A 24,689-nucleotide genomic window follows, 5' to 3' on the forward strand; every position below is an offset into this window, starting at 1 on the left:
GTGCATCTGTATTGTGAGTCTCTTATCTTGCAAGCATTGTGTAGTCACGGTCAATGGATGGGTCTAGGAGGAAGCTATAGGCAAGGAGGGACCCATCGGCCATCTACTTCTATGTAGGTAACATTATTTTTATTAATACAGTTTATTTTGCTACTATGCGGCTCCCCGTTGGTTGCCCATGTTATTTAGTGTCTTCACTTTATAAGATGGGATAGCACAGAACATATTGCATTTGCGGCCAGTAATTTATACATGAAGTCTTCCTTCCTCCAGGCTCATATATGTCATTTCTATTCAATCTGTGATAATAGAACCATCAGTCCGACTTACAGGCGAGGACATGAGTGGTCTCCGCATGCCTATGACAAATACACTGCGGTTCAGTGTCACAGCTATGGGATAAGATGTTAGAATGACTGATAAATTCATGATTTGATAAATCCTACATATAATTTCCATAGAGGGTGTAATATTATGTAGAATTTCTATCATACCAATAGCTTATATAGCAATTCCACTATGAACTGACACTGTGTGTTATGTGTGGGTAGGAAGTCACTTTCTCTATTCATTCCTATGATAGTCTTAATGTCTGTCTGGATGGAATGAATAGAGAAACTCTCAAATGGAGAGTCAGAATGTTGGTCACATGACCCTGCAGAGGATCGGAAGGAAGTGGATAACTCAGAAATATAAGATACTAGCAGAAGGACCCGGCTTCACACAGGTATATTTCATTTTTTGTTTGTGTAGTGGCTCCATAAGAATTGCCTAGTTTTGCACTGGTGTATTTTGTATGTCGCTTGTTTGTGTCCATATGTGTCATGTGATCATGTGTATCTCAGTTTGGATATCAGTGAAAAGCCTGCAATCGGTTGTTATGGATACCTGGAGTAAAGCTGTGTGTATGTGAACTTGCGTATCAGTATCATCAACACCGCCTGCCCCTTTAAAGCTGACTTACAGCAGTGAAGAAAAATGGCTGGATTGTTATGGAAATCTGGAGTTAAGCTCTGGTGTGATGGTGTGTGTTGAGCTGTGTATCTAATCCCCTGATATGTGATACTGTGTGCTGAGCTGTGTATCTAATCCTCTGATGTGTGCTGAATTGAGTATCCTATCACCTGATGTGTGATGGTGTATGCTGAACTATTCATCTAATCATCTGCTGTGTGATACTGTGTGCTGAGCTGTGTATCTAATCCTCTGATGTGTGATATTGTGTGCTGAGCTGTGTATCTAATCCTCTGATGTGATATTATGTGCTGAGCTGTGTATCTAATCCTCTGATGTTTGATGTTGTGTGCTGAGCTGTGTATCTAATCCTCTGATGTGTGTGCTGAGCTGTCTATCTAATTCTCTAATGTGTGATACTGTGTGCTGAGCTGTGTATCCAATCCTCTATGGGCTGACCTGTGTATCTAATCCTCTGATATGTGATAGTGTGTGCCGAGCTGTGTATCTAATCCTCTATGTGTGATATTGTGTGCTGTGTATCTAATCCCCTGACGTGTGATACTGTGTGCTGAACTGTGTATCTAATCCCCTGATGTGTGATACTGTGTGCTGTGCTGTGTATCTAATCCCCTGGTGTCTGATACTGTGTGCTGAGCTGTGTATCTAATCCTCTGATGCATGTATCTCAGTTTGGATATTAGTGTTGGATATCAGTGTTGGATGCACCTGGAGTAATGCTGTGTGCATTTGGGCGTGACCGTGTGTATTGTATTGGCTATTGCAGGTCATTATTTTGGAAATACGGTATTACGGTACGTCTGAGAGAGTTGAGGCGCAGTCTAAAACCTTCCAAGAGACCTGATGTATCTGTGTGCCAAATTTGGTGAAGATCGGTCCAGTCATTTAGTCACGCATAGAGTACAGAGAGACAGAAACTCATTTATATATATATAAGAGAAAATACAATTTCTATCATGTACCTTTTTAACAGGCAAGAGAGTAAAAATGTTGTTGGAGCAAGAGCAGCCATTACGCAGATCGACCCAGTGAGTTCTTGTATTATGGGACAGCCATGGATTTGATATAATGCTACACTTTCCTGCAGGGATCAGACAGGGTCGGTGCTTAGGTGTAGGGTCCCCTGACAATAGAAGGTGGTCATGGGGAGACAGAAACCAAACCAGATAGGTGTCCTTATTTCACATTAAGGCTACATGCACATGACCGAGCACATGTAGCCACACCGTGACTGGATGGCTTGGACGGCACGTGGATGACATCTGTATGCTACCCGTGCCACCATGGCCCCATTCACTGATCTCAATGAACGCAGGTCTCAAAATGAACAGGAATAGGAGCTGTCCTCAGTTGTGCCCTGGGTTCATGGCCTGTGAAAATACACAGCAGTGTGTGGGTCCAGAGAAATAAATGAGTCAATGTGCTAGCCATAAAAAACATGGCTACCACACTGACAGTACACGTGGTGGTGTACATGGGGCCTTGATGAAAAATTTTGACCATTATTGAATGGTGAACATTTGCTGAACGTCAATATTTAAAATACTGAGTGTACAAATCCTGTAACATATACTTTATATGGTACAGTATTAAAATTTTACTATGAAATTGTTTCTGGGTTCATGTTCGCTGTGGACACAGAATATATGGTCTTACTACCCCTCCTAATATACTGTATATACTGTACTGATTTCAATGTTTCCCATGTCTCTCCTTCATTCATTCTAGTAGCTACAGTATACAGTATATATGGGGAGGTCTGCTGTTGCAGGTCTATGAATCTGTTCACACTGGTGTCCTGGCTTCAAATAATACAGACTAAATAAAATATGTTATGATTTATTTTGACAATTTGCTGATCGGATTCAATGACTGATAATGAGTTTGTCAGGTCTCAATAACACTAATAAAAATAACTGATGTGTGAACAGAGTCTAAAGCTAAACTATCTGGGTTTCTATTGATCACGTCATGAAGTCATTGATGAGCATGCTCAGTGCTGTACCTTCTGTCACTTGTCATGAACTACTCTTTGTGCTAAGCTTGTACCCAACAATGTCCGAACAAATCCAACATAACAGATCAACTGCCCGTCACCCAAACATCTGAAGATGGGCTATGTGGACCTTCACAGCCATCTAAAAGCTGTAGTATAGGGTTAACGGCAATGGGCTATCTGGAATCAATGGCATATGTACCAGGGAGGCATTTTTTTTCTGCTGCACTTCCACAACAGCCAAAAATGGTGGTTTTTTTAATAATATGTGGCCTCAGCCTAAGGGCTAGTTCACACGGGGCAAGAGGGGTCGGATTTTGACGTGAAATCAGCCTCAAAATCCGCCCCCTCACAATAGAGGTCTATGTAGACTGCTAGCGTTCTTTTTTCCGCTAGCGGTTTGTTCCCGCTCACGGAAAAAAGAAGCGATCTGCCCTTTCTTCAGGCGGATTCCGCGGCTGAATCAGACGCGGCGTACGCCTCGCAACACCACCCTCCGGACTAGACCCATTCATTGGGGCCTAATCCGGAGAGTAAAGTCACGATGGGATGTGTTCACACGGAACCCCGTGTAAACTAGCCCTAAGGGTTACAGTACTCTGCCTGTCAGCTGGCAAATGTTGTAATGGTTGCTGAAGTTTTTTCTTTTTCATTCTTCAAACATTTAATGTAAAAAATGCCATCACAATACACTGGGGCAGATTTATTAAGATTGGTATTTCATATGCCAGTCTTAATAAAGGTCCAGACACGTGCAGGACACGGCTGATTTAAGATGGGGCTCCGGCTTCAGGCACAGTATGGAGATCTACACTAGTTAGGAACCGGAATAGTTTTCCAATATAACTCACATTAGAAAACATGAGTTATGTGAAGTATAATGAATATAAAAGACAGAGGCCACCCTGCTCCACCCAAACCACATTCACACAATGTGGCGAGCCAGGTGCAGAACAGGGTTTGTGGTACATCTTTAACACAAGAAAGGGTTTGCACCACGAAACCACTCTATGTCAGAAATCCGGCGTACAAGGTTTGATAAATTCCCCCTCAGTATCTCTAACACCAATGCCCTTCTGTACCCTACTATTTTTTTGGAATGGAGCCCAATTCTGACTTTTACAATGGAGCAGGGGGCCACCATGATTTCTAGGTACACCCGTTTCTGTAACCAAAACATGGATGACCCATTGATGGCGACCCCTAAAGTCACACAGCAACACTTTCCCTTCAGTATTTATCTAGTATGGGGAAGTTAGCTCAGTAGAAGCAGTTGTGCGGATCCAACCAGTCAAGACAAGAACACAAAATATGCAGCAAACTGGTTTATTTAGAAAAAAAAAAAAAAAAGGAAAATAAATAAACCTTGACTTCAGTCATTAAATGAGCAAAAACCAAATAAAAAAACCTGCTCGTCTGAGCAACTAAACAGAACTGATAACCTAACTATACATGTGGCTTACTTCCAGTCGCACGAACAAAACAGGCACAATATTGTCTCCCTGGACTCAGGGTTACAGGACAGACCCATACACCTCCTTTCACCTCATGGAACTGCCCTGCAATGCAGGATCTACACCTGTGCTGAGGCCTACTCCAGATCCGTCCTGGACCACACATATGTCAGAAACAAGGGGCTGATATATCTGGACTCCAGCACTTTGCCTGTCACCTTCTCACACTAGGCAGGGTGGGCTGAGCCCCATGAATTTGATTTTGTCCCGTCCCGTCCCTTCCCGTCCCATCCCTTCCCTTAGCTGTCTTGATGTAGTTTTCCTGCTGTCATTTGACATAACTTTGTATTCCGGCAGTGTAGAGCACATGTCTTCTCTAGATAGGTGAGGGCCATCGGCTCGCTCGTCTTAGTGCACTGTATGCATAGATAACATGTCTCTGGCGGCAGAAACAGAAAATGTCTCATCATCTACAAGTACAAGTGGTTTGCAATACTGAGGCGGCAAACTGTCTTCCTAATTACATCATGGAAGGCAGATTTGCATATTCTTCCCATAGTTCCTTGCAAAGTGGAGTGCTAAAGGCTTAACAAGTCTCCACACACCTATATGGTGGTCTCTCCCTAAGGAGTGACAATATCCCCTTAACCCTGTCTAAGCCTCTCACCTCTACCAGGTTATAGTCCTCTCTACATCGGGCTGAAGAGATCCAAGTAGATTGAAACAGCTGTTCTCGATTGAGAGACTATACCTGGTAATAATCCCAGTGTCATTGCAAAACAAAGGCCTCTTGGAAGGTCGGGCATGATGCTAAAGGGAGCAGCCATTATTGGGTTATTTCACTGGAATCCTGTCATAAGACAGGCTTGCACATTCCAGTGAGCGCCCTCTATTGGTTTGCAATACTGAGGCAGTAACTGTCTTCCTAATTACATCATGGAAGGCAGATTTGCATATTCTTCCCATCTACAAGTAAAAATGAAAAAAGCTGTGACAAAAACAAACAAGTGTTTTTTCTGTGTTTTTTCCTGTAGTGCTGTTTTTAGCATTGTTTCGCTACATGTGGCCTTAGCCTAAGGCCGGGGCCTCACAATGTGAAAGTGCACCTAAAGCTGCATTGTGCCATGTCCAGTACCTGCTACAGCTCCTTGTTATAGATTACCATATAGTGCCCAGATAACACAACCATACCGTGCACAAACATATAGCTTTTTGCAGGAGGCAAGCTGGACATTGAAGTTCCCAGGATAGATGAAGAGTCGTAAATTGGAGACCCGGAGTCACATCATCATCTTAATTCATTAAACACAATCCTTTCCAAAGACTTAGAGGCCATATGTGAATAGTGCTGTAAGGGTTTGTAGTGTTTAAGTCACGAGACGTCCTTGTACTTGTGAACGTATCTTGTATGAAGAATAGAGCTATTATTGGCCGCTACTTACCCGAAATAGATGGACAGACCCTTTCTTACATGGTTCTTATACATTGTCCTTTGTAATAATTTCTGGCAACAATGTATAAGCGTTATCAATAATTCACTCATTGTTGCTGTGGTGATTTCTATCTGGGTGAGCGCAGCTCTGGAGGAGTGGTGGGGCAGGTTGCAGCCCCCTCCATTTATGTGTTAGTGGGGCTGCCATAGAAATCATCCTACGGTTCACAGAGCAGAAGTGACTGCGGCCTCTTATCAGACATCATGAGGTCACCAGAAACATGCAGGGTGTGTACAGGCTGCTATCACTAGACGCAGTAGTCTCTTTAGGTCCAGTTTCACGAAAACTCCTGTGGGATCAGGCTGCGAGTTCATGTCGGCCTCCAGTATTACAGGACGCCCTACAGCCGCTACAACACTCAGCATGTCCTGACAGCTGCCGCATACTGGGAAATATTTCATTGTTAATAAGAAGGCAGATTTTTCTCCTGATATGGGTTATGTCACTTTTCTCAGAATTTTATGAATTCCTGTCAGTTTTATCTGATCCTCTACTCTGCACATTACTGGCAGGTGAAGGATTATCCGCAGTACATGTATAGTCAGCACAGTGTAATGCAATTTACTACATGGCTACATGCACATTGTCAGTGGAGTATCTTCTGCAAAAGTGTATTGCACAAGATAGGTGCTCAATATATAACCTGTATCCAACACCCACAGCATAGGTCCTCAGTATATAATCTGTGTGCAAAACCCAGACCACGCACAGATCAGCTGTCCAACCGTCCACTAGCAGCTTCTGGCTACTGTAGGTTGCTGTAACAGCTGATCTGTGCGGGATCTGGGTGTTGGACACTGACAAATCATATACTGTTGATATAACCTGTGGATAGGTCATCAGTTTGAAAACTTGATTTGGGTCTGGAAACACCTTCAATGCATTAATGGAATTTTCTGAGCTAAAATTGTTCAACCAGCACCATTGCTGATCAGCTCTTCTCAGCAGCTGATACACAGAGAATGGAGCATGAAACAGACTACTTGGTTCCCAGTGTAGTGGCTGAACAGAGTCACTGCGGCTTAGCTCATATTTAAGTGAACAGACGCTTGTCTGCAATAAGCTGGTCTGACCACTACACACCGCTATCTGCTTCTTGAGAATAGCTGATCAGTGGGGGTGCCAGGTGTTGAACCCCCACAGATTTATGACTGATGACCCATTCTAGGTCACAAATGTCAGATTACATTTTCTGCATTTTAGGCAATGCCATGTTTATAACCACTTAATGTAATACATCTTATCAGTGTATTATAGTTCTGCTTTTTGTGATTTGTATGATGTGATGCTTGGGGTTTATGTCATGTATGCCTCCGCTAATACCGCAATTGTTGCTATCTCACCATCACATCCCAATGTGTTATAGTACACAACATACCGTATATACTCGAGTATAAGCCGACCCGAATATAAGCCGAGGCCCCTAATTTTACCACAAAAAAAATTGGGAAAACTTAATGACTCGAGTATAAGCCGAGAGGGGGGAAATGCAGCAGCTACTGGAAAATTTCAATAATTAAAATGGTCGGAGTTTTTGGGTGCAGTAGATGCTGGGTGCGGGGGAAGGGGAGGGGGTGTTTTGGTTGTCTGTCTGCCCCTTCCCTGAGCTTGAGGACTGAGGTTTTCCCCCCACGTGGAATTCAGTCTGGCTGAATATAGGGTATCTGCAGTGCTCCTATTAACCCCTTCCCGATGGAACAGGAGCACTGCAGATCCCCTATATTCAGTAGACCGGGCACTGTCAGACACAGGGATACCTAATGTGTATGTGTGTCACAGTCATTTTCTACTTTTATATGTATTCTAGGGAAAGGAGGGATTTACAACTTTTATTTATTTAATTATTATTATTTTTTTTAAAGCTTTTTTTTCCCCACTATTTTATGGGAGATTCTATACATTATTATTGCGGCTGGTCATAGACCCCCCCCCCCCCCAAAAAAAAAAAAAAATATATATATATATATATATATATATATATTTTTATTTTGCTTGACTCGAGTATAAGCTTTTTCAGCACAAAAACTGTGCTGAAAAATTTGGCTTATACTCGAGTATATACGGTATATGAGACACTATAAACCTATTATAGACCATAGGCACATACTGGATCCGTATACATACTGCAGCATTGCCATGTACATGACCTCCTATTAGTATTATATTCATATTTATATCCCTTTGTTTTCTTACTCCATTTTCCGGATTAATCTGCAGAAGAGAAGAGACATAAGGAATATTTATTATGTCTTTTATACAATAGATACAATTCGATTGCTTTGTGTTCCTAATAAAGCCAAGTCACCGGTACATGATGTCACCGGGAGCAGCCACCGAATCCTATTATACAGACACATCAGCTGGTCTAGGAAACTGGTAAATGTTGTCTCATTATGCAGCTATAGATCAGCTGCCTGTCAGGGGAGCAAGGACCCTCCCATCTGCCAGTGTGAACAGTGCTGTGACTGCCTGGATTCCTGGAGTTAACACCAGCTCAGGCATTGAGAGCAGACACTCAGTATGAGCTCCTGGATAGAGACAAGAGCGGAGGAGACAGCAGCTTTTCTATAGGATCTGATCCCCGTCTGACCCTCTGAATGAAGCTGCCTAGGATGCCAGGATGGGCCAGTGCTGCTGCTGCTGCTGTTGTGTGGACAAGACGGTACAGTCTTCCTATTTATTATCCCTATGCCAAGGCGCGATGTAATGTCTCCTTTATTGTCTAGCAGCGAGAGAGGAGGGGCTGCAAGACAACTGGTGGTTTGCTCACAAAATGCATGTGTCATAATAAAGAGGAAGCCGGGGGCTTTGTGCGGATACATCGTAGCCGTACAATCTGGATGTTATCATTAATAGCTATTTCCTATTTTGTCTTAAAATGTCGCTTTTTTGGGCTAGAGCTTGTGCACTCCTAGGATGTGCCAGCTCCCCTTCCACTTTTCAATGGCTTTTTGCAGCATCAAAGTGTAGACCCCAATGGTTGCCATGTCATGGTCACTTCCCATGTAGTCTAATCTTTTTAAGGGTTAATATGTGAACGATCCATTCTATCGGGATCGTTGGGATTATTTGGGGAGGTGTCTTCAGCACCACGCCTCGTGTGTAAAAGTTCTGTGCTCTATGTATTCTGATTAGACGACATGTATATAGTCTTCTATAGTGGTCAGGTATTATGGGACGTGGGAGTGATCTATTAGAACTAATGATGTAGTGCATGTCTATGGGAAACAGATGCGTTCCTTATCAATGCGACTCTGTAACATGAGCAGTATAGATTATCCCCGAGTCATACCAGAGGGTGAATTACACAGTTTGTTTTTTGGTGGATTCATTCATTACCATGGAGACCCGAGGTTTTTCTCCTGTACAGAACTTGGGACATGTTCATATTTGTATTATTTTGTGATCTGTATAGATATAGGGTGACCATATTTGCAGGGTGCAGACCGTCATGTGATATAGAGTTGAGCCTTGTAGGAAATGATTGCCCCAGCCTGTCGAGCGTTAATCCTCTGATGTATAGCATCCATGTCAGCTCGTACATTAGAGCATACAGCGGGATTGATCTGAGTTATGAAGTGTGTCCTTGTAGAACGTGTAGGTAATAGGTCATGGAAATATGGATTTTTTTTTATTTTTTCTCATTTTTTATTTATCATTTTTGAAGTGGGGGAAGGGGGTCATAAATTGTACCTCTGTCCAATAATGAAAAAGTGGCAAAATGTATCCATACAGTTCTTTACTACCATGTCCATATTAACTAATATTGAGAATATGCAGTGTAGGTTGTGTTGGTGCTGCAACAGTATCGTAACTGAATGCAGGAAGCAACAGTTGTTACATCTATTGACTATGCATAATGTATACTTATCTCCATGCTATAGCAAGGGTGCTCATGTCCCGCCTGTATACTGTAGAACTAATAAAGGTATATTCACACACAGCAGAATTCATGCACAGACTTGTCACTACAATATTGGTTCCATGTGTCTGATCAGGGATGCACTAATGTAGAGGATTGGGATAGTCAGAGAAATTTCTACAGCAGATATAAATTTTACCATTGCCGGAGATATCTAGAGCACTGGCAAAGGATACGGATACAAATGTATGATGTTCATTGCCGGTACCGAGACTTTGGGCATGTGACCCTGGTGAGAGTTGCTAGTAGTGCCAATGTGTTCACTGCAACGTGAGCCTGGCCTAGTGTCTCCAGGGTCTTGGCTAAAGGGACAGGTTGGGTTTTAGTTCCCTGAGATTTGGGTGCCATGTTTATTAACAATACACCGTTCCTTGGCCAGCACATTACAGTATTAAGCCTCTTATCTTTGTTATGCATGTCACTTTTGCAGATTTGGAGAAACACAACTTTGAAGTTTTATGCAAATGAGACGGTGCACTGGGGGCGGTCCTTCAGCTTTGGAGCGCTGCTCTTGCTTCTCAAGTAGGATGGGTGATCAACTCTCACCGCACATGGGGGTGGCTGAGGCAAGAGACGGTAGGGGTCTCTGTAGCTAGGGCAGTACTCCCAGGACTGAAGGCCTGTCCCTAGTGCACCATTTGCTGTATTTGTATAAGTAGTAGTTATTTCCAAACCTATAAAGTGACATACATAACAAATGTATGTTGTATATCACTGTAATGTGGTGGTGACAGTAGGATATGTTTAGGAGAGGTGGTAGGATCCCTTTCAGCTTGACTTATGGACCTATATGATGGAGTTAGACTGCCTTTTTAGATGAATACTGTCCTGGAGTATTTCCCCATCCCAAGATGGCAGAAGGATAGCGATAGTGCCTGTAGAATAATAGTTGGACTTCCCATGTAGGGCGAATGCCTCACTAACATCAGATGGGCGGCTTTTTTCTAGCAGGACAGACCCAATTTATAGGCTTTATAGCAACTCTTTGACCCTAGTGAACCTTTAGGTGGTACCCTAGGGATATATGTATTGGGTCGGGGGCAAGATGTCTGTACGGTGATGTCACCGGGCAGGGATAACACGCACAAAGATGTGACAACACAAAAATATGCCCAACACCAACCATTTGTAACGCGCGTTTCTCACAATAGACTCAAAGCACAATCCAGTGGTTAAAGGGGTTGCACTGCCTTACTCTTTTATGGCCTATTCTCATTGTCCCCTTAGTTTTTGTTGCAGCTGCTAGGTTTGCTACCCCTGACCAATGCTCTCCTCCTGTACTCTTAGATAGGGTATACATTCATCCAACAGCACATTATGTAGACTTGGATGTACATGGAGGGGGGAGCCTGGGGAAGATGTGTCTAAGAGCCATGAGGGATTTAATACATATTAGTGTAAAATTTTAGTTCTTGGACCACACTAGAGAGACTGGTGACCATGTGTGCAGAAGAACAAGCTCTGGACTGGTGGCAAAAGAAAATTGCTCTATTGCAAAAAAAAAAAAAACTTAACAAAATTAGATTATTGGCAATGGAAGGGTTAACTGTCCAGTGTCTGTGGAACTCTGTGCAAACTGCAGTCACAAGCCAACAGTACAATACAGAACAGTGCAGAAATCCCCCCTCTCCCCACTTCGATGTCTCTGCCTATTTGCCTAACATTAATTAAATTTAATGGCATTATACTGCCATATTATGGGTAAGACAGCTGGTACGTTACCTCCCCCTAGGGGCCATACATCAGATACTTTGTGGCCCCAACATTACTTGTTTCATGTGCTCTCTTTACAATCCTAGGCCTTGGTCAACACAACACAATTGGGTTAATTTCGGGTCACAAGGAATAAATTTTGGATTCCAATCGGGATCTTTGGTAAATCTTTTCTGCAAACTGTAGCTACAAGCTGCTTAGATGAAGAAAGGCTCAAACTGCAAACTGTAGCTACAAGCTGCTTAGATGAAGAAAGGCTCATTGTGATTCCAGGGGACTGTTACATTCTTCACCGTATTACAGAAAAGATTTTAGAGATTTGAGAATAATCTGCGATCTGTTCATGAAAGGCAACCAAGATAAAAAGCATTGTATTACCCCGTCTGTATTTGTAAATGAAACTTCTGATCTTGAAGTGAATCCAGTATTTCCTTGGCTGTGTATACTTATGTGATGTGAAAAGGGTATAAAACACAATATGTAAACCAAATGCTATGAGAATAGCCAAACTATCCGCTAATGTATGAAGTCTATGCTTTCTATCTGACAGTAGATTAGGAAGATGTTATGTCGTTGATCTTCATAGGGTCAGGGTACGGGGATGTCGTACATAAGCAGATTTCTAGCTACAGGGTAAGGCCAGGTTTGGACAGCAGAACTTGTATAATGATGTGAATTGCATAACCATGGCTACCGATTCCTGAAAACCGTAGTGACTTAATGTTCACTGACTGTATTCACCTTAAAAGTGAAAGCAATAGGGGGTTAATGTTGTACATTGCCAACTTTTATGTTAAAGGATTTGTCCAGAATATACATTTTTAAGCAAAGAGGCCTCTTCTCTGGTGTCCCCCAGTACTTATTCCATTGGAGGTCTTCGCTTCATGTCCCCTCTGAAGTCAATCCGTAGACTAAGAAAAGGAACCGGGCGTCACTCACATGTCACCTGTGACATACCGTGTCCTTTCCTTAGGCTGCCGATTGGTGGCAGCGGTCACGTGCGGCTAAGAATTAGGCCTGGGAGCAGCAGGACCGGACCACCGGACCTCCCATACAGGGATCTGGACTTTGCTTCAGGGAGTTTGCTAGGTCGCTACCCCCTGCAGTGGTCCTGGTGTTTGTAGCAGCTGACCAGGCCTATAAGAAATTATCTACCATTGAATCAAAGAAATGCATAGTGTGAATGCAGACTAAAATCAGAACAGACAGAATAAATACAGACAGGAATAAATCCGTAACATGTCAGAACATCTAGATAACAGAGGTTGGGTTTAAGACAGAAATCCAAGGCAGGACATCAGGTCAGTTAGCAGAAGTAACAACAGAAGGTCATAGGTAGAAATATACCAGAATCCCATAGAAGGAAAGCAAGGGTCCACATGGATAAAGATACAGGCAGAAGCTCAGACATTGCTCAGGCATACAGACAGAAGCACAACATGCATCCAAACAGTAGATCATGAAATGGACACATAAACAATGCTCAGCATGGGCGTGGCTAGAGAAGCAGACGTATATACACACTGTCAAACCCAAAGCAATCTCAATACTAGATAAAAAAACAAAGATACCCGCAAAAACTCAAAGCACCAACTAAGTATCAATGTATAAATAACACAAAGAATTCTTTTGATTTTAAATCTAAATTACTACAAAAATGTTTTTAATTGTAAAAAATATTGGTATCAGGAAAACAAACACATAAAAACATTTAAAAACACACAACAAGAGTGCAGGTCGCACTGGACTGAGCAGCTCCAGCAGGTGTATAATCTGCTAGTGGTGTAGGGGATGAGAACAGCCGCAATAAATGTGTGTATAGAGAGGCCCAGTATTTAGTATATATAAATGGAAATAGGCTCCTATTGCCCACGGTATCACAAGATCAGGGCACTTAATTGAAAAATTATATCTGTAGCATTGCAAAAATCATACCCCTATCACCACTATATAGTAAGAGCATATAAGGTAACAGAACCAATGTAAAGTTACACACATGCCAGTATTACATAAGCCAACATACATAGGACAAAATGTGGAGCATATACATGAATCACTGCTCACCAGCTGCGACCTCCACTCTGAGCCCCGACAGCCCGTTTCGCCCCTGCTTCTTCAGGGGGCTACAGAATGGAGGCAGGAGGGGAAGCTTTTATAGGGTACACAATAGTAATTAATGGCGCCATTAATTCATTCAGGTGCGGCTCCCACATCACAATGGTGCGAGAGCATCACATGACAATGCTTGAGCTAATCAAAACAGTAGGAGTGTCCAAAGGGGGGACACATACAGAGTGTATAGAAGGGAAAACCACAGTCACCGCACATATAAACCAAGAGCAATATCTTATATACGCCTGTGTATAGCCACCAGAGGGGGGGGGGGGGGGGAAAGTGAACTGTGAGTGATGTTAATATACACAAAAGGTTTTCAAAAAGATATGAACTACTGTTACAATACTACATATAAGATAAAGAGGTAACCCAGCAAGGTTTTTTTCAAGATAAATGTGATAAAGGTGCAAGAAAAAAAAAAATTGTGAAAAGTCAAGTGAAATATGCACTCGAATAAAACAAATGTGAAAACGTGAATTGAAGATGCCAATGAAATTCAATAAGACGATGGCAATAAAGTGAAAAATAAGTGACAATATAATAGTGAAAGTGTGCAAAAAATAAAAGTATGTCTGTATAAGTTAACAAAATATTTTTAAAAGAATAAAAAATAAATTTGGAAAAAGATTTTTTTTAAAAAAAAAATAAATAAAAAAATAAAAATTTCTTTTTATTGCAAATCTACAAATATGGAGTCCATATGTAGAAGGCTCCGATGGTAGAGAACGATGGCTGCAACTCTCCACATATGTGATCCCTTCCGTCTCATGGCAAAAACACTGAAAAGAATGTTTTATTTATTTACATGAGAAAAAAAAACATAATATTTACACTTTACTGCGTCAAAATAAGCTCCAAACAGACCCCAATAAAAGGCCCCCCTCCCCAAAAGGTACGATACAAAACATCACATAAATCATTCAAAAACAATAAAAGCCAGAGAATGAATAACCTATATTAAAGGAAGCATCCAAAGCCCACCTTATCATTTAATCCCTTAGGTGATACAGTTTGCAACATTGTTATCCACTTAGTTTCCAATTGTAACAACCTCTTCTTAATGTCCCCCCCACGTACACCCAAATGTACTTTGTCAATCGCCCTTACCTGTATGCGGACATCCCCCATGTGGTGGTCGCGGAAATGTTTCGCAACAGGTTTTATGTTCAGTTGCAAAGATACATCATTTGGATCCTGAGCCCTCCTGATGTCACGGATATGTTCCAATATTCGTACACGTAATTGGCGTGTGTATATACATGTATATACACACTGGCAGACAGGGATTGGCAGAAGGTATCTTGGCAGACGGGCACATCAATCCTTAAAAAAACAAGATTTCACTCAAAGAGATAACCAAGCTAGGGGCCACACGGTGGCTCAGTGGTTAGCACTGCAGCCTTGCAGCGCTGGAGTCCTGGTGTTCAAATCCCGCCAAGAGCATAAAACCATCTGCAAGAGTTTGTATGTTCTCCCCGTGTTTGCATGGATTTCCATCCCATATTCCAAAGACATACTGATAGGGAAAAAAATGTACATTGTGAGCTCTATGTGGGGCTCACAATCTACATTAAAAAAAAAAAAGAGAGAGATAACAAAGCTGGTAGATCTGCTGGAAACCGTGTGCTGGCCAGCAAAGAGCATAAGGATAACCTTCCATTAAATGTGACTTTTGTACACTAATGGACTCGTTGGATTAAAAATGTAGTGAGACTCACTCATTGTGCATTGTTGTCACTCTGAAACTTTGAGTAGACAAGCCAATATAATCCCATAAATATACTGATTCTTTATGGTATTCAATAAAAGTTTATCTGCAACTAAAGGAAAGTAAATGCGTTTTTTTCTAGCAACAGTGACACTGTTATCCAATGGCTGAGTCTGGTATTGCAACTTAACTCCATTTAGTAAATGTGGCTGTCCCATTTAAGGGTCTTGTGATTGTTAAACGGACCATTAACTTCTGATGTTCCTTTGGCCGACTCCTATCTTGTCTTCCCCTTCCCCTACATGGCTCATTCAAGTGTTGATGATTAGAATAGGGTAAGGGGATTAAGCTACTGCCAGATACATTTGTCACCTCCATAAATCTTAAAGCATTATTGCCGCAGTTCATTACCTCCAAGAATATAATAATCTGGTGTGTTGGGATCCAACTGTTCATTCCTACTCTCCCCAACATCTGATGGTCGGGGCATCTGCTCTGATATTGTCAGCCTACATGTAATTTATATGGCTAACCTTAAAGTTTCCCCTAACAATAGCATATATATATATATATATATATATATATACACACACAAACACACATCGTCTCATAATCTACTTGAATCCATGTAATACAGAATTAATGAGCAGCTAGATTCTTCCCTGTTTATCGCATGGTCCTTCTCTACTCTAATGGTCCATTTGGGACATTATTAGCTTTTGAGTGTCCTGTATTATCTGTTTGCGGTATTTTACGCCTGCTGCGTCTTTGATCCGATGACTTTCCATTATCTCGTCTCCCATGTTGCTATAAATAAGCTTAGTGTTGGTCTCTTTTAGTTGTGGTTTTAGAAGGTAATTATATTCTAGATGTTGTGTCATGATGATGCTGCAGACATAAAATATGCTGCTATTACAGCGCCTGACGGTGAGAGCCATACAATCATCCCGACCTATCGATTTATGTCTTATCAATCCAACAACGTAAAAGTAAGGAAGTCAGGATACAAAGTACGTGGCTGAAATTCTTAAAATAGGAAGGCAGTATGGGTTCCAGGCTAGACCTGCTATATAGAGGACTGTATAGACTGTAGTTGCTTTGAGTTAATGGGAATGTTTTATGTATTTAATTTAGTTTATTCTGATATAAGTCGGAAAAAGAGAAATAATATACTTTGTTCTGTTTTTCTTTAAGCAATGTAGCTATTACGTGGGATAGAGAGTCCTGCCCGCATGGGCTTACAATTAATGTGGGATGGGGATAGAGACAGTAGGTGATACAACTATTAATATTGTATAGATAGATGTATAGTTTGCTTTCTTTGTGAATTACGCTAGGTTCACACTTTAGTTCAGGTGAAAGCCTGCAGAAACCATAGGCTATAATGGGGTTTGCCGGGTTTCCGCCTGAAAAGGGCAGAAAATGCAGAGAGAAAAGCACTGCTTGCAGAATTGGGAATGGACAATGGAATCCCCAGGCGGGGACCGGGCGCAGGTGTGAACCTAGCCTGTTTTTGTTACCTGTGGCAGATACCTACAGCACTTAATATACCCCACTAACTTGTTGTGTGGTGTCTGCAGTTTTTACAGTGCAAATGCATGAAAAGCAGAATTGGTGATGGAGCCTTCGATGCAAGTACTTTGAGTCACACTTACCTATAGATATATGGTCTGGTGCTGCCCAACATGTTATTTCTAGCTTTCGGTGGCCTGTTTGGATGTATAAATGTAGGAAAAAGGAAAATATACTGAGCCCTCCAGAAGAGACAGTCCTGCAGTATCCAGATTCCACTGCAAGTTTCTGGTGTCCGGCAAGGAATCAAACCTCCTTGGCTCGAGGTGAATAAGTAACTTTAAAAAAAAAGTGGATGGATCCAGCCGGTAAATTGAATAAGACGTAACTTTTATTTTCTTACAACATGGTAAAAGTTTCAACACAGTCCAGCTGACGCATTGCGGATTGTATCCTTAGTCATAGGATGTGTAAGGCAGAAACTGCCTCAAATCAACACCAAATTTCTATGTGTAAACTTACCAGTAGACTGGAGACTGTCACAGCAAACTGGTGTATCAATGAGCCAAATGCACCCATAGACTATAATGGTGACCGCCGAGATTCCGCCTGAAAAATGCGGAGAAAAAGGTCCTGCTAGCAGGACTTTTCTCTCGACATATTTCAAGCAGAATGTGGGACAGCAACCCTGAAAAGTGAGCAAGTGCAGGTGTGAACCCAGCCTTTGTAGCAAACCATGAGCATTTCTTATGGGATACAATGTTTCCGTTCTGTAACAATACTTTGTATTCTCTCTACAGAATGAAGCTGGTGTTATGAAAGAAAGAGAACTATCACTTGAACTCGCAACCATCAGAGATGAAGTGGGTAGGTGACATCTTCTACCACAAAAAGAACTAAAATCGAAGAGATTTACTAAGCAAAATGTGTCCAACATGAACTGATATACATGATGTGCGTCCTACGTGTGTATAGACACGTTTCTTAGCTCAGACAATTAAAAAGTATCTAGAAAAGAATATGAGAGATTTATTAATGAAGTGCAATGTAAGAGCGGGTTCACACCTGTGCCCATGAGCGCTTTAGGCAATCTAGATGGGTTTCCGTCTTCTGCCCCAAGAAACTGAACAGGGGACGGAAACCCGGCAGTCAGTTTTCAAACCCATTCAAGTGAAAGGTGTGCACCCGTGAGCGTTTTGTACTTGTCCGCGGCGAAACCATTTTTTTAACCGTACACAAAGTCGGACATGCAGGAATTTCTGTCCGATAAAAAAAAACAAAACTGTTTTGCCGCAGGAACCCACTGAATTCAATGGGAGGCGTTTTTTTGAGCCGGAGTTTGACACAGATTCCGCATCAAAATCCTGATCAAAATAAACGTGTGTGAACCCAGCATTAGATTGTTGTTACTACAGCCAAAACTCCTATAGGGAAGGCAAGGATAGTTTATTATGATTTCTGCCTTCCCAGTATAGCACTCCCTTCCGGATCCATGGTCACGTGCTATACTGTCAGTGCAGGCCTTATACGGGGGCACAATGTGTTTATACTTTTTTTTTTTTTTTTTTTTTTTTTTTTTTTTTTTGTAATTGGGGAAAAAAAAAACATGGCCACCAATATGCCCATAGCATATTGTCTCCTACATAAAAATTGCCATAATGGAGAGGGCAAAATTGATTTGAATAACCTAAAGGAATAAAATGAAAACCGCATGTGTAGAAAATCCCCAACCGGTCCTGAAATGGTTAACGAGGACCTTTTGTGTCCCCATTGATGTGTGGTATTATATACCGCTAGAGAGTTCATAGTGCACTAAATTCAGCACACTGTCGACTTTCCTGGTATGCACCCTGATAAATTTCAACACTGATGTCTCTCCACTGTCAGAAGGGCGGACCTTATTGCTCAGCGCCATCGCTAGTCTATGAGGAACGCCCCCCCCCCCCCCCGACAGTACTCTTCCATAGACTTGTACTGTCAGGGAGGGGCTTTCCTTACTTCCCAGTGATGATGCTAGGCTGTAAGGCCCGCCTTTCTGACAGTGGGGAGATATCAGTGCTGAAACTAACCGCACCAATATCTCCACCACCGGGGCACACACCGGGAAAGCCAACAGTGCACTGAATTCAGTGCACTGTTAGCTTTCTAGCAGTATACAATACGCACTTCAATGAGGATATTTTAAGGTCCAGCGCAGATTTGTGATATAACTCCAATGTGATACACAGCGGATCCTGCATGGAAACAGATTGAGTTCATGCTGAATCATACCGCTTTGCATGGTGATATCCCTCTTATGTCTATTTCTTCAAACATCAAGAGTCTGAAGAAGGTATTGTTATACCGAAAAACGTTTAACTCTACTTCTATCATCACTGCTTGGATAAAAATATATGGAATTTCCCAGCACTCCAAGTGTGACGTTCGTTCTTCCAAATAACTCCAATGTGAATTATCATACATCTAGCAGAATGGGTTGCCCCCACCTTGGCATGTCGAGATTCCTACCCCAATCCACCCACTGTCTAATAAGTTGGCAAGCGTAGCACTGACCATTTTCTTGGCATATCAACCTTAGTAAAAGTTTTAATAAATTTAAAAAAAAATTGTGGTGTTCCCTATAATTTTATATTATTGATCACATAGTATAAAAAAACACACCACTAATAACATGTTTTCAAATTAAGTTTACCCAGAACCACAACCTGTGTTAGAGAGAGAGGAGGCTGTACACAGAATATTATAGTGTGTTAGGTACAAAGGCAGCCAAGTTTTCAGGAAGGGCAGATCACGTATTATGTACGGGTAGGTGAGTGTACACAAGTCAGTCTGAAGGAGATGGGAAGTCATACAGACGGTGTATCAGTTGTGAGAATGTGACAGGCAGAGTGCTGGAGTCACGCTATAGCTCCCCCAGGTTTTTAACTTGTATGTGGTCCAGTGCGGGTCTTGAGTAGGCCTCAGCCCTGGTGTGAGTCCTTGGCTCATTACTGGACCTGAAAAAGGCTGCAGATTCTGCACTTCAGGGAAGATCCAGGGAGTGAGAGAAGGTGTCTTTGTCTGTCCTGTAAGACAAATGTTGTGCCTGTTTTGTTCGTGTGGCTGGTAGTAAGCCACACGTATAGTTAGGTTACCATTTTGTTTTAGTTACTCGCTCAGACGAGCAGGATTTTGTTTGTTTTTTGCCTGAAGTTAAGGCTGTATTTTATTTTGCTCGTTTTGTGCCAGAAATCAAGGTTTATTTAATTTCCAGGGTTTTTTTTTCAAAATAAACCTGTTTATCTGTTTACAATTTGATAAGTGATATCAAGGTGTGATTTCTTATTTCTTATTGATGACTTATTCAATAATTGACAGATCATGGTAGCTTACTGTTTAGCATTGTTGCCTCATGGTGAGGTCCAGGGTTCAAATCTCACCAGAGACCACGTTTGCACGGAGTGAGAGTGTTCTCACTATGTTTGTGTCTGTTTCTTCCCACACACCATAATATGTTTGGCTTATACAGGTTTTTAAGTGAATGAGGACAGTCTTTGTACTGCACTGCAGAATATGTTGGCACTACATACTGTATATAAATAACATGTGGTCGTTGATAAATCTAGATTCAGGTCTCTTCTTATTCAGCGTGCGACTACAGCTAGAATGAGTCATACTCTTCATATCCGTATGAAAGGTCTGCGGCGGATCAGTCCTTGGCGGCGTTTGAGAATTCTTGACTGTACTCGTCCTGATACAGATTTCACTGAATGTACAGAAAGCTCAATTATTGCTTTGGATTAAACCCCACGAACTAGTATTAATGACAGCAATACAGCTTACAGCATGATTATACGTGGGAACGTTTGTGCTCTCAAGAAACAATGAGTCATATACCCCGAAGCCTATAAATTACTGATACCTGACGCTGCGCTCCTCACATTTACCTGACCTAGCGCATTTCGCATCCAAATATTTCTTTGTTGAAGTTGATGAACAGACAGAAACAAAGTCTAGCGGCTTCCCAGCCTGGCACAAACCAGCAGTCATAGAGGAAAGTAAATACAGTGCGAACCCCCTGCCGGAACCTGGAAGACTGATAATAATGTAGATGACGTCATCGCTGATCGGTCATAAGGGACCAATAGAGCAGCAGCGCCAGAGCCAGCAGGGGATTCGATGAATGAGAATAGGTTTATTCTGTATTTTATGGTCCTTAAGCACAGGGATTGTCACACAATTTCCCCAGATTGGTAATGGCAGATAATAGACTGCTCTGCTACATGTGTGTTCGTTGCAAAAAATTGAGGCCGCTTGTAATAATAAATCAAAAAAGCCCTTGTATACCCAGTAATACTCAGCTGAGTATGAAGCGTATGCATTATATATGCTCTGCGGTTGTCAATTCAGATACCGTCCTCTACATCAATAAATCAGATCAGCCCAGTCCCCAGCCAATATCAAGTCCATACAGGCAGCATCATGGCCGCCGGGGAAGAGACATTTATTGAGTCATCTGTCTAGTTAGTATTCTTATGTTGGTTTAGTGTGACTGGAGCTGCATCGTAAACCGGATGGTATGTAATCTGTGTATTCATGGGCTGTAAATATCACTGGAAAGGGCAGATTTTATAGCCTATTATACAGACTCGGAACATCTTACTACATGGCGGGACATCTTTTATTCAGGTACCTTAAGAGGAGCACAAATGCTGTAGTGTCTGGGACTGGTTTATAGCTGTTAGTTATTTTATATATTATTATTTTTTATTATTATTATTATTATTTATATATTAGATTTATTTATTTATTATATTCTGAAAAAATGTTGTTCTCTTGAGAATTTACACCTGAAAATTGAAAAAGCAAAAAGGGTCCATAGTTCTACAAGGTAAATTATTCACAGCCCAAAGATGCATTACTGGACCTCATTACAGACTATATACCCTATTACAAGGTGTTTTCCGGGATTTTGATGTTGATGGACTGTCCTTAGGGGAGGTTGTCCATCTCAGATTATTGTGTTGGATCCCAGTGATCTGATAAAGATCAACTATCTAATATTAAAATTCTAGAAAACCCAGGCATATAGACCTTATAAAAGGGGATCCCCCACCCCATCTGTGAGCAAGCTAACTGAAGCCATTCTTGTATTATATTCATTTTTTCTGATTTTTTTTGATTCTTTGCTGGAATCCGAATACAGGGTGATCAGCTGATCATCAGAGTGGAGGATCCATTCTCAAAGGGTTTGTCTCATGAGAAGCGGTCCACAATACATGCCATAAATGCCCAGTAGATACAAGCCCCACTACTAGGATCCACATGTATCTTAAGAACGGGGGCCCTCTGATGTAATTTCATTGTGGCCGTGAAGACTCGTTAGAATTACTAAGACTCCTCGGCCTCTTAACAATTCTTGCGCGCGCAGATGCGTCTGGTCAGGGAATGGCACAGATTTGTGGTATAACGTAGTTTTCTGGCATGAGTTATAGTAAATCTGGCAGACCGGGGCATTTACACCCTGACCTGCCTAGATTGCTGCCACGCTCCAACCACTGCCTTACTTTAAAAGGGGGTTCTCCTGCATCTGTCAGGTCTTCTGTCTTGAATTACGTTGCAATAACCCATCAGTTCAGTATGTTTCCATGTCAGTCCAGGATTGGAGCCCTGAATTTACTTAAATGTTAGAATAGTGAATCTTAATGTGTACCTGAGCAGGCCATCCTGGCTTGGATGAGCAGCCCTGGCGATTTGTGGGAGCCCCAGAGGTCCGTCTTACAAGAACACTAATATTGATCACCAATCCTAATATTGATTATCAGTATTAAAGGGGTTTTCTCTTCTCACTGTTTCAGCAGTTTGCCTGTTGTCTCTTCTTCTCACTTCCTGTATTCCCTCCACCTTGCTGAATGGGACACTGAAGTATCTCAACACTTATGCAGATCAGATAATATGCAGATGCTTGTAGTGAATGGACTCAGTGTTATCTGTGTGTTTACATAGAGTGATAACAGACCAGGCTTTATCAGCAGATTGCAATTAGCTAAACCGATTGTCCTATTGGCAGAGCAGTGAGTGATGTCACTTGTCCTATCTCACAGGTCTGTTACGGTAACACTGTGTAAACAATGGGAGAAATAAGTTCACATAGCAGGCAAACAAAGCAGCATTTCTAATGCAATATATTTAGGAAAACTCTTCAATTTACATAAGCTACCAATATAGATAGGATCCTTGAGATAGGACTACCTCTTTAATGTCATGGTAAACCCCCCTTAATATTTACATTTCTAATTGTGATATACTTTAGAAAATTATTGCTAAAGAAAAATCTTACCAAACTGATCAGAAAACTCTGTACGTTTGGCGGTGTACAGGCACATACTATACATAGAACAGAATAGAGATTTATGTTATCTAGAATCTGATGATGCTAATGTATAGTCCATATATACTCATGTGCCAATAATAATAATAATAATACATTTTATTTATATAGCGCCAACATATTCCGCAGCGCTGTACAATTTATAGGGTTCAGATACAGACATACATAACAAAGAACGTCATTTCACACAATGGGACTGAGGGCCCTGCTCAAAAGAGCTTACAATCTATGAGGTAGAGAGGGTGACACAAGAGGTAGCAGGGGCGGCATTGCTTATACAGTGTTCAGACAATTTTGTGCATTAGGAATTGTGATAGGCTTGTCTGAAAAGATGCGTCTTTAGTTTGCGTTTGAAACTGTAGAAGTTGGGAGTTAATCTGATTGTCCGGGGTAGAGCATTCCAGAGAAGTGGTGCAGCTCGGGAGAAGTCTTGTATACGAGCATGGGAGGTTCTGATAATAGAGGATGTAAGTGTTAGGTCATTGAGTGAGCGGAGAGCACGGGTTGGGCGGTAGACAGAGATGAGGGAAGAAATGTAGGGAGGTGCGGCATTATGGAGAGCCTTGTGGATGAGAGTAATAACTTTATATTTTATTCTATAATGAATAGGCAGCCAATGTAGCGACTGGCACAGACCGGAGGCATCGCTGTAGCGTCTAGCCTGATAGATGAGCCTGGCCGCTGCATTCAGAATAGATTGTAGAGGAGAGACATACATGTGTCCTAGCTCATCTATATCACTGCCTGTAACTAATAGCTTGGTAAAAATGCCCCAGTGTGCCGCCCTGTGGGAAGAATTGCTTTCTGACTCCGCACTTGGCAATCTGATGAGGTTCCTGGATAATCTCTCCCGTCTTCTTGTGATTCTTTTAGCCTTCAACACAGCGAGGTGTGAGAAATTACAAAAAGAGAAGGAGGAATTGGAAATCAAATTTGATAATGAAGTGAAGAAACTGGAACATCATCAGAAAGAAGAGCTGCGGACATTGAAGGAGAGGTTACAGCAACAGTATGATCAAGAACTGGATCATCTGCGGCAGGAACAGAGTTCCCAGCTACTCCAGATCCGTTCTCAACACCAGGGCCAGGTCAGTACAAGTCTCTTATACCAGGGTGCAGGACTGGAAGGGAGACGGCAATCTATATTCTTTGTTGCTGCATTAACCGAAAATGTTTTGTCTTATATAACACATGAAGGTTAATGGTAAAGAGTCATGTGGGTGGGGCTAATGTTCTGTAGAGTCCCAAAACATATTCTATCTGGCTTGATTGACATCTCTCGGGCAGGTTACATCACAAGTTTACTGCCTTGACTTCATCTGCACACTGTACACGCACTTTGTATCTCACAAGCTGACCTCATTGACATGTAGAGTCATCAGATTGTGATGATGCAAAATTTCAGATTTGTTTCCATGGCTTAAAATAATC

At 41.7% G+C, this 24,689-nt stretch overlaps 1 protein-coding gene across 3 annotated transcripts in view; it reads left to right on the plus strand.

Moving 5' to 3' along the window:
- The window catches only part of MTUS2 (microtubule associated scaffold protein 2), a 481,013-nt gene that overhangs the window by 440,534 nt on the left and 15,790 nt on the right, over nt 1-24,689 (plus strand). For 2 of the 3 annotated variants that reach the window (XM_075265977.1, XM_075265978.1), the window contains exons 8-9: nt 17,689-17,755; nt 24,132-24,346. In XM_075265977.1, coding sequence (XP_075122078.1) covers nt 17,689-17,755; nt 24,132-24,346 — 282 coding nt within the window. Of the gene's footprint in view, nt 1-8,411; nt 8,581-17,688; nt 17,756-24,131; nt 24,347-24,689 lie in introns of those variants that run through there. The other variant, XM_075265979.1, reaches the window with a different exon arrangement.

Source organism: Leptodactylus fuscus, chromosome 2 (genome assembly GCF_031893055.1).
Source record: "Leptodactylus fuscus isolate aLepFus1 chromosome 2, aLepFus1.hap2, whole genome shotgun sequence".
In the NCBI taxonomy this organism is placed as follows: Eukaryota; Metazoa; Chordata; class Amphibia; order Anura; family Leptodactylidae; genus Leptodactylus; species Leptodactylus fuscus.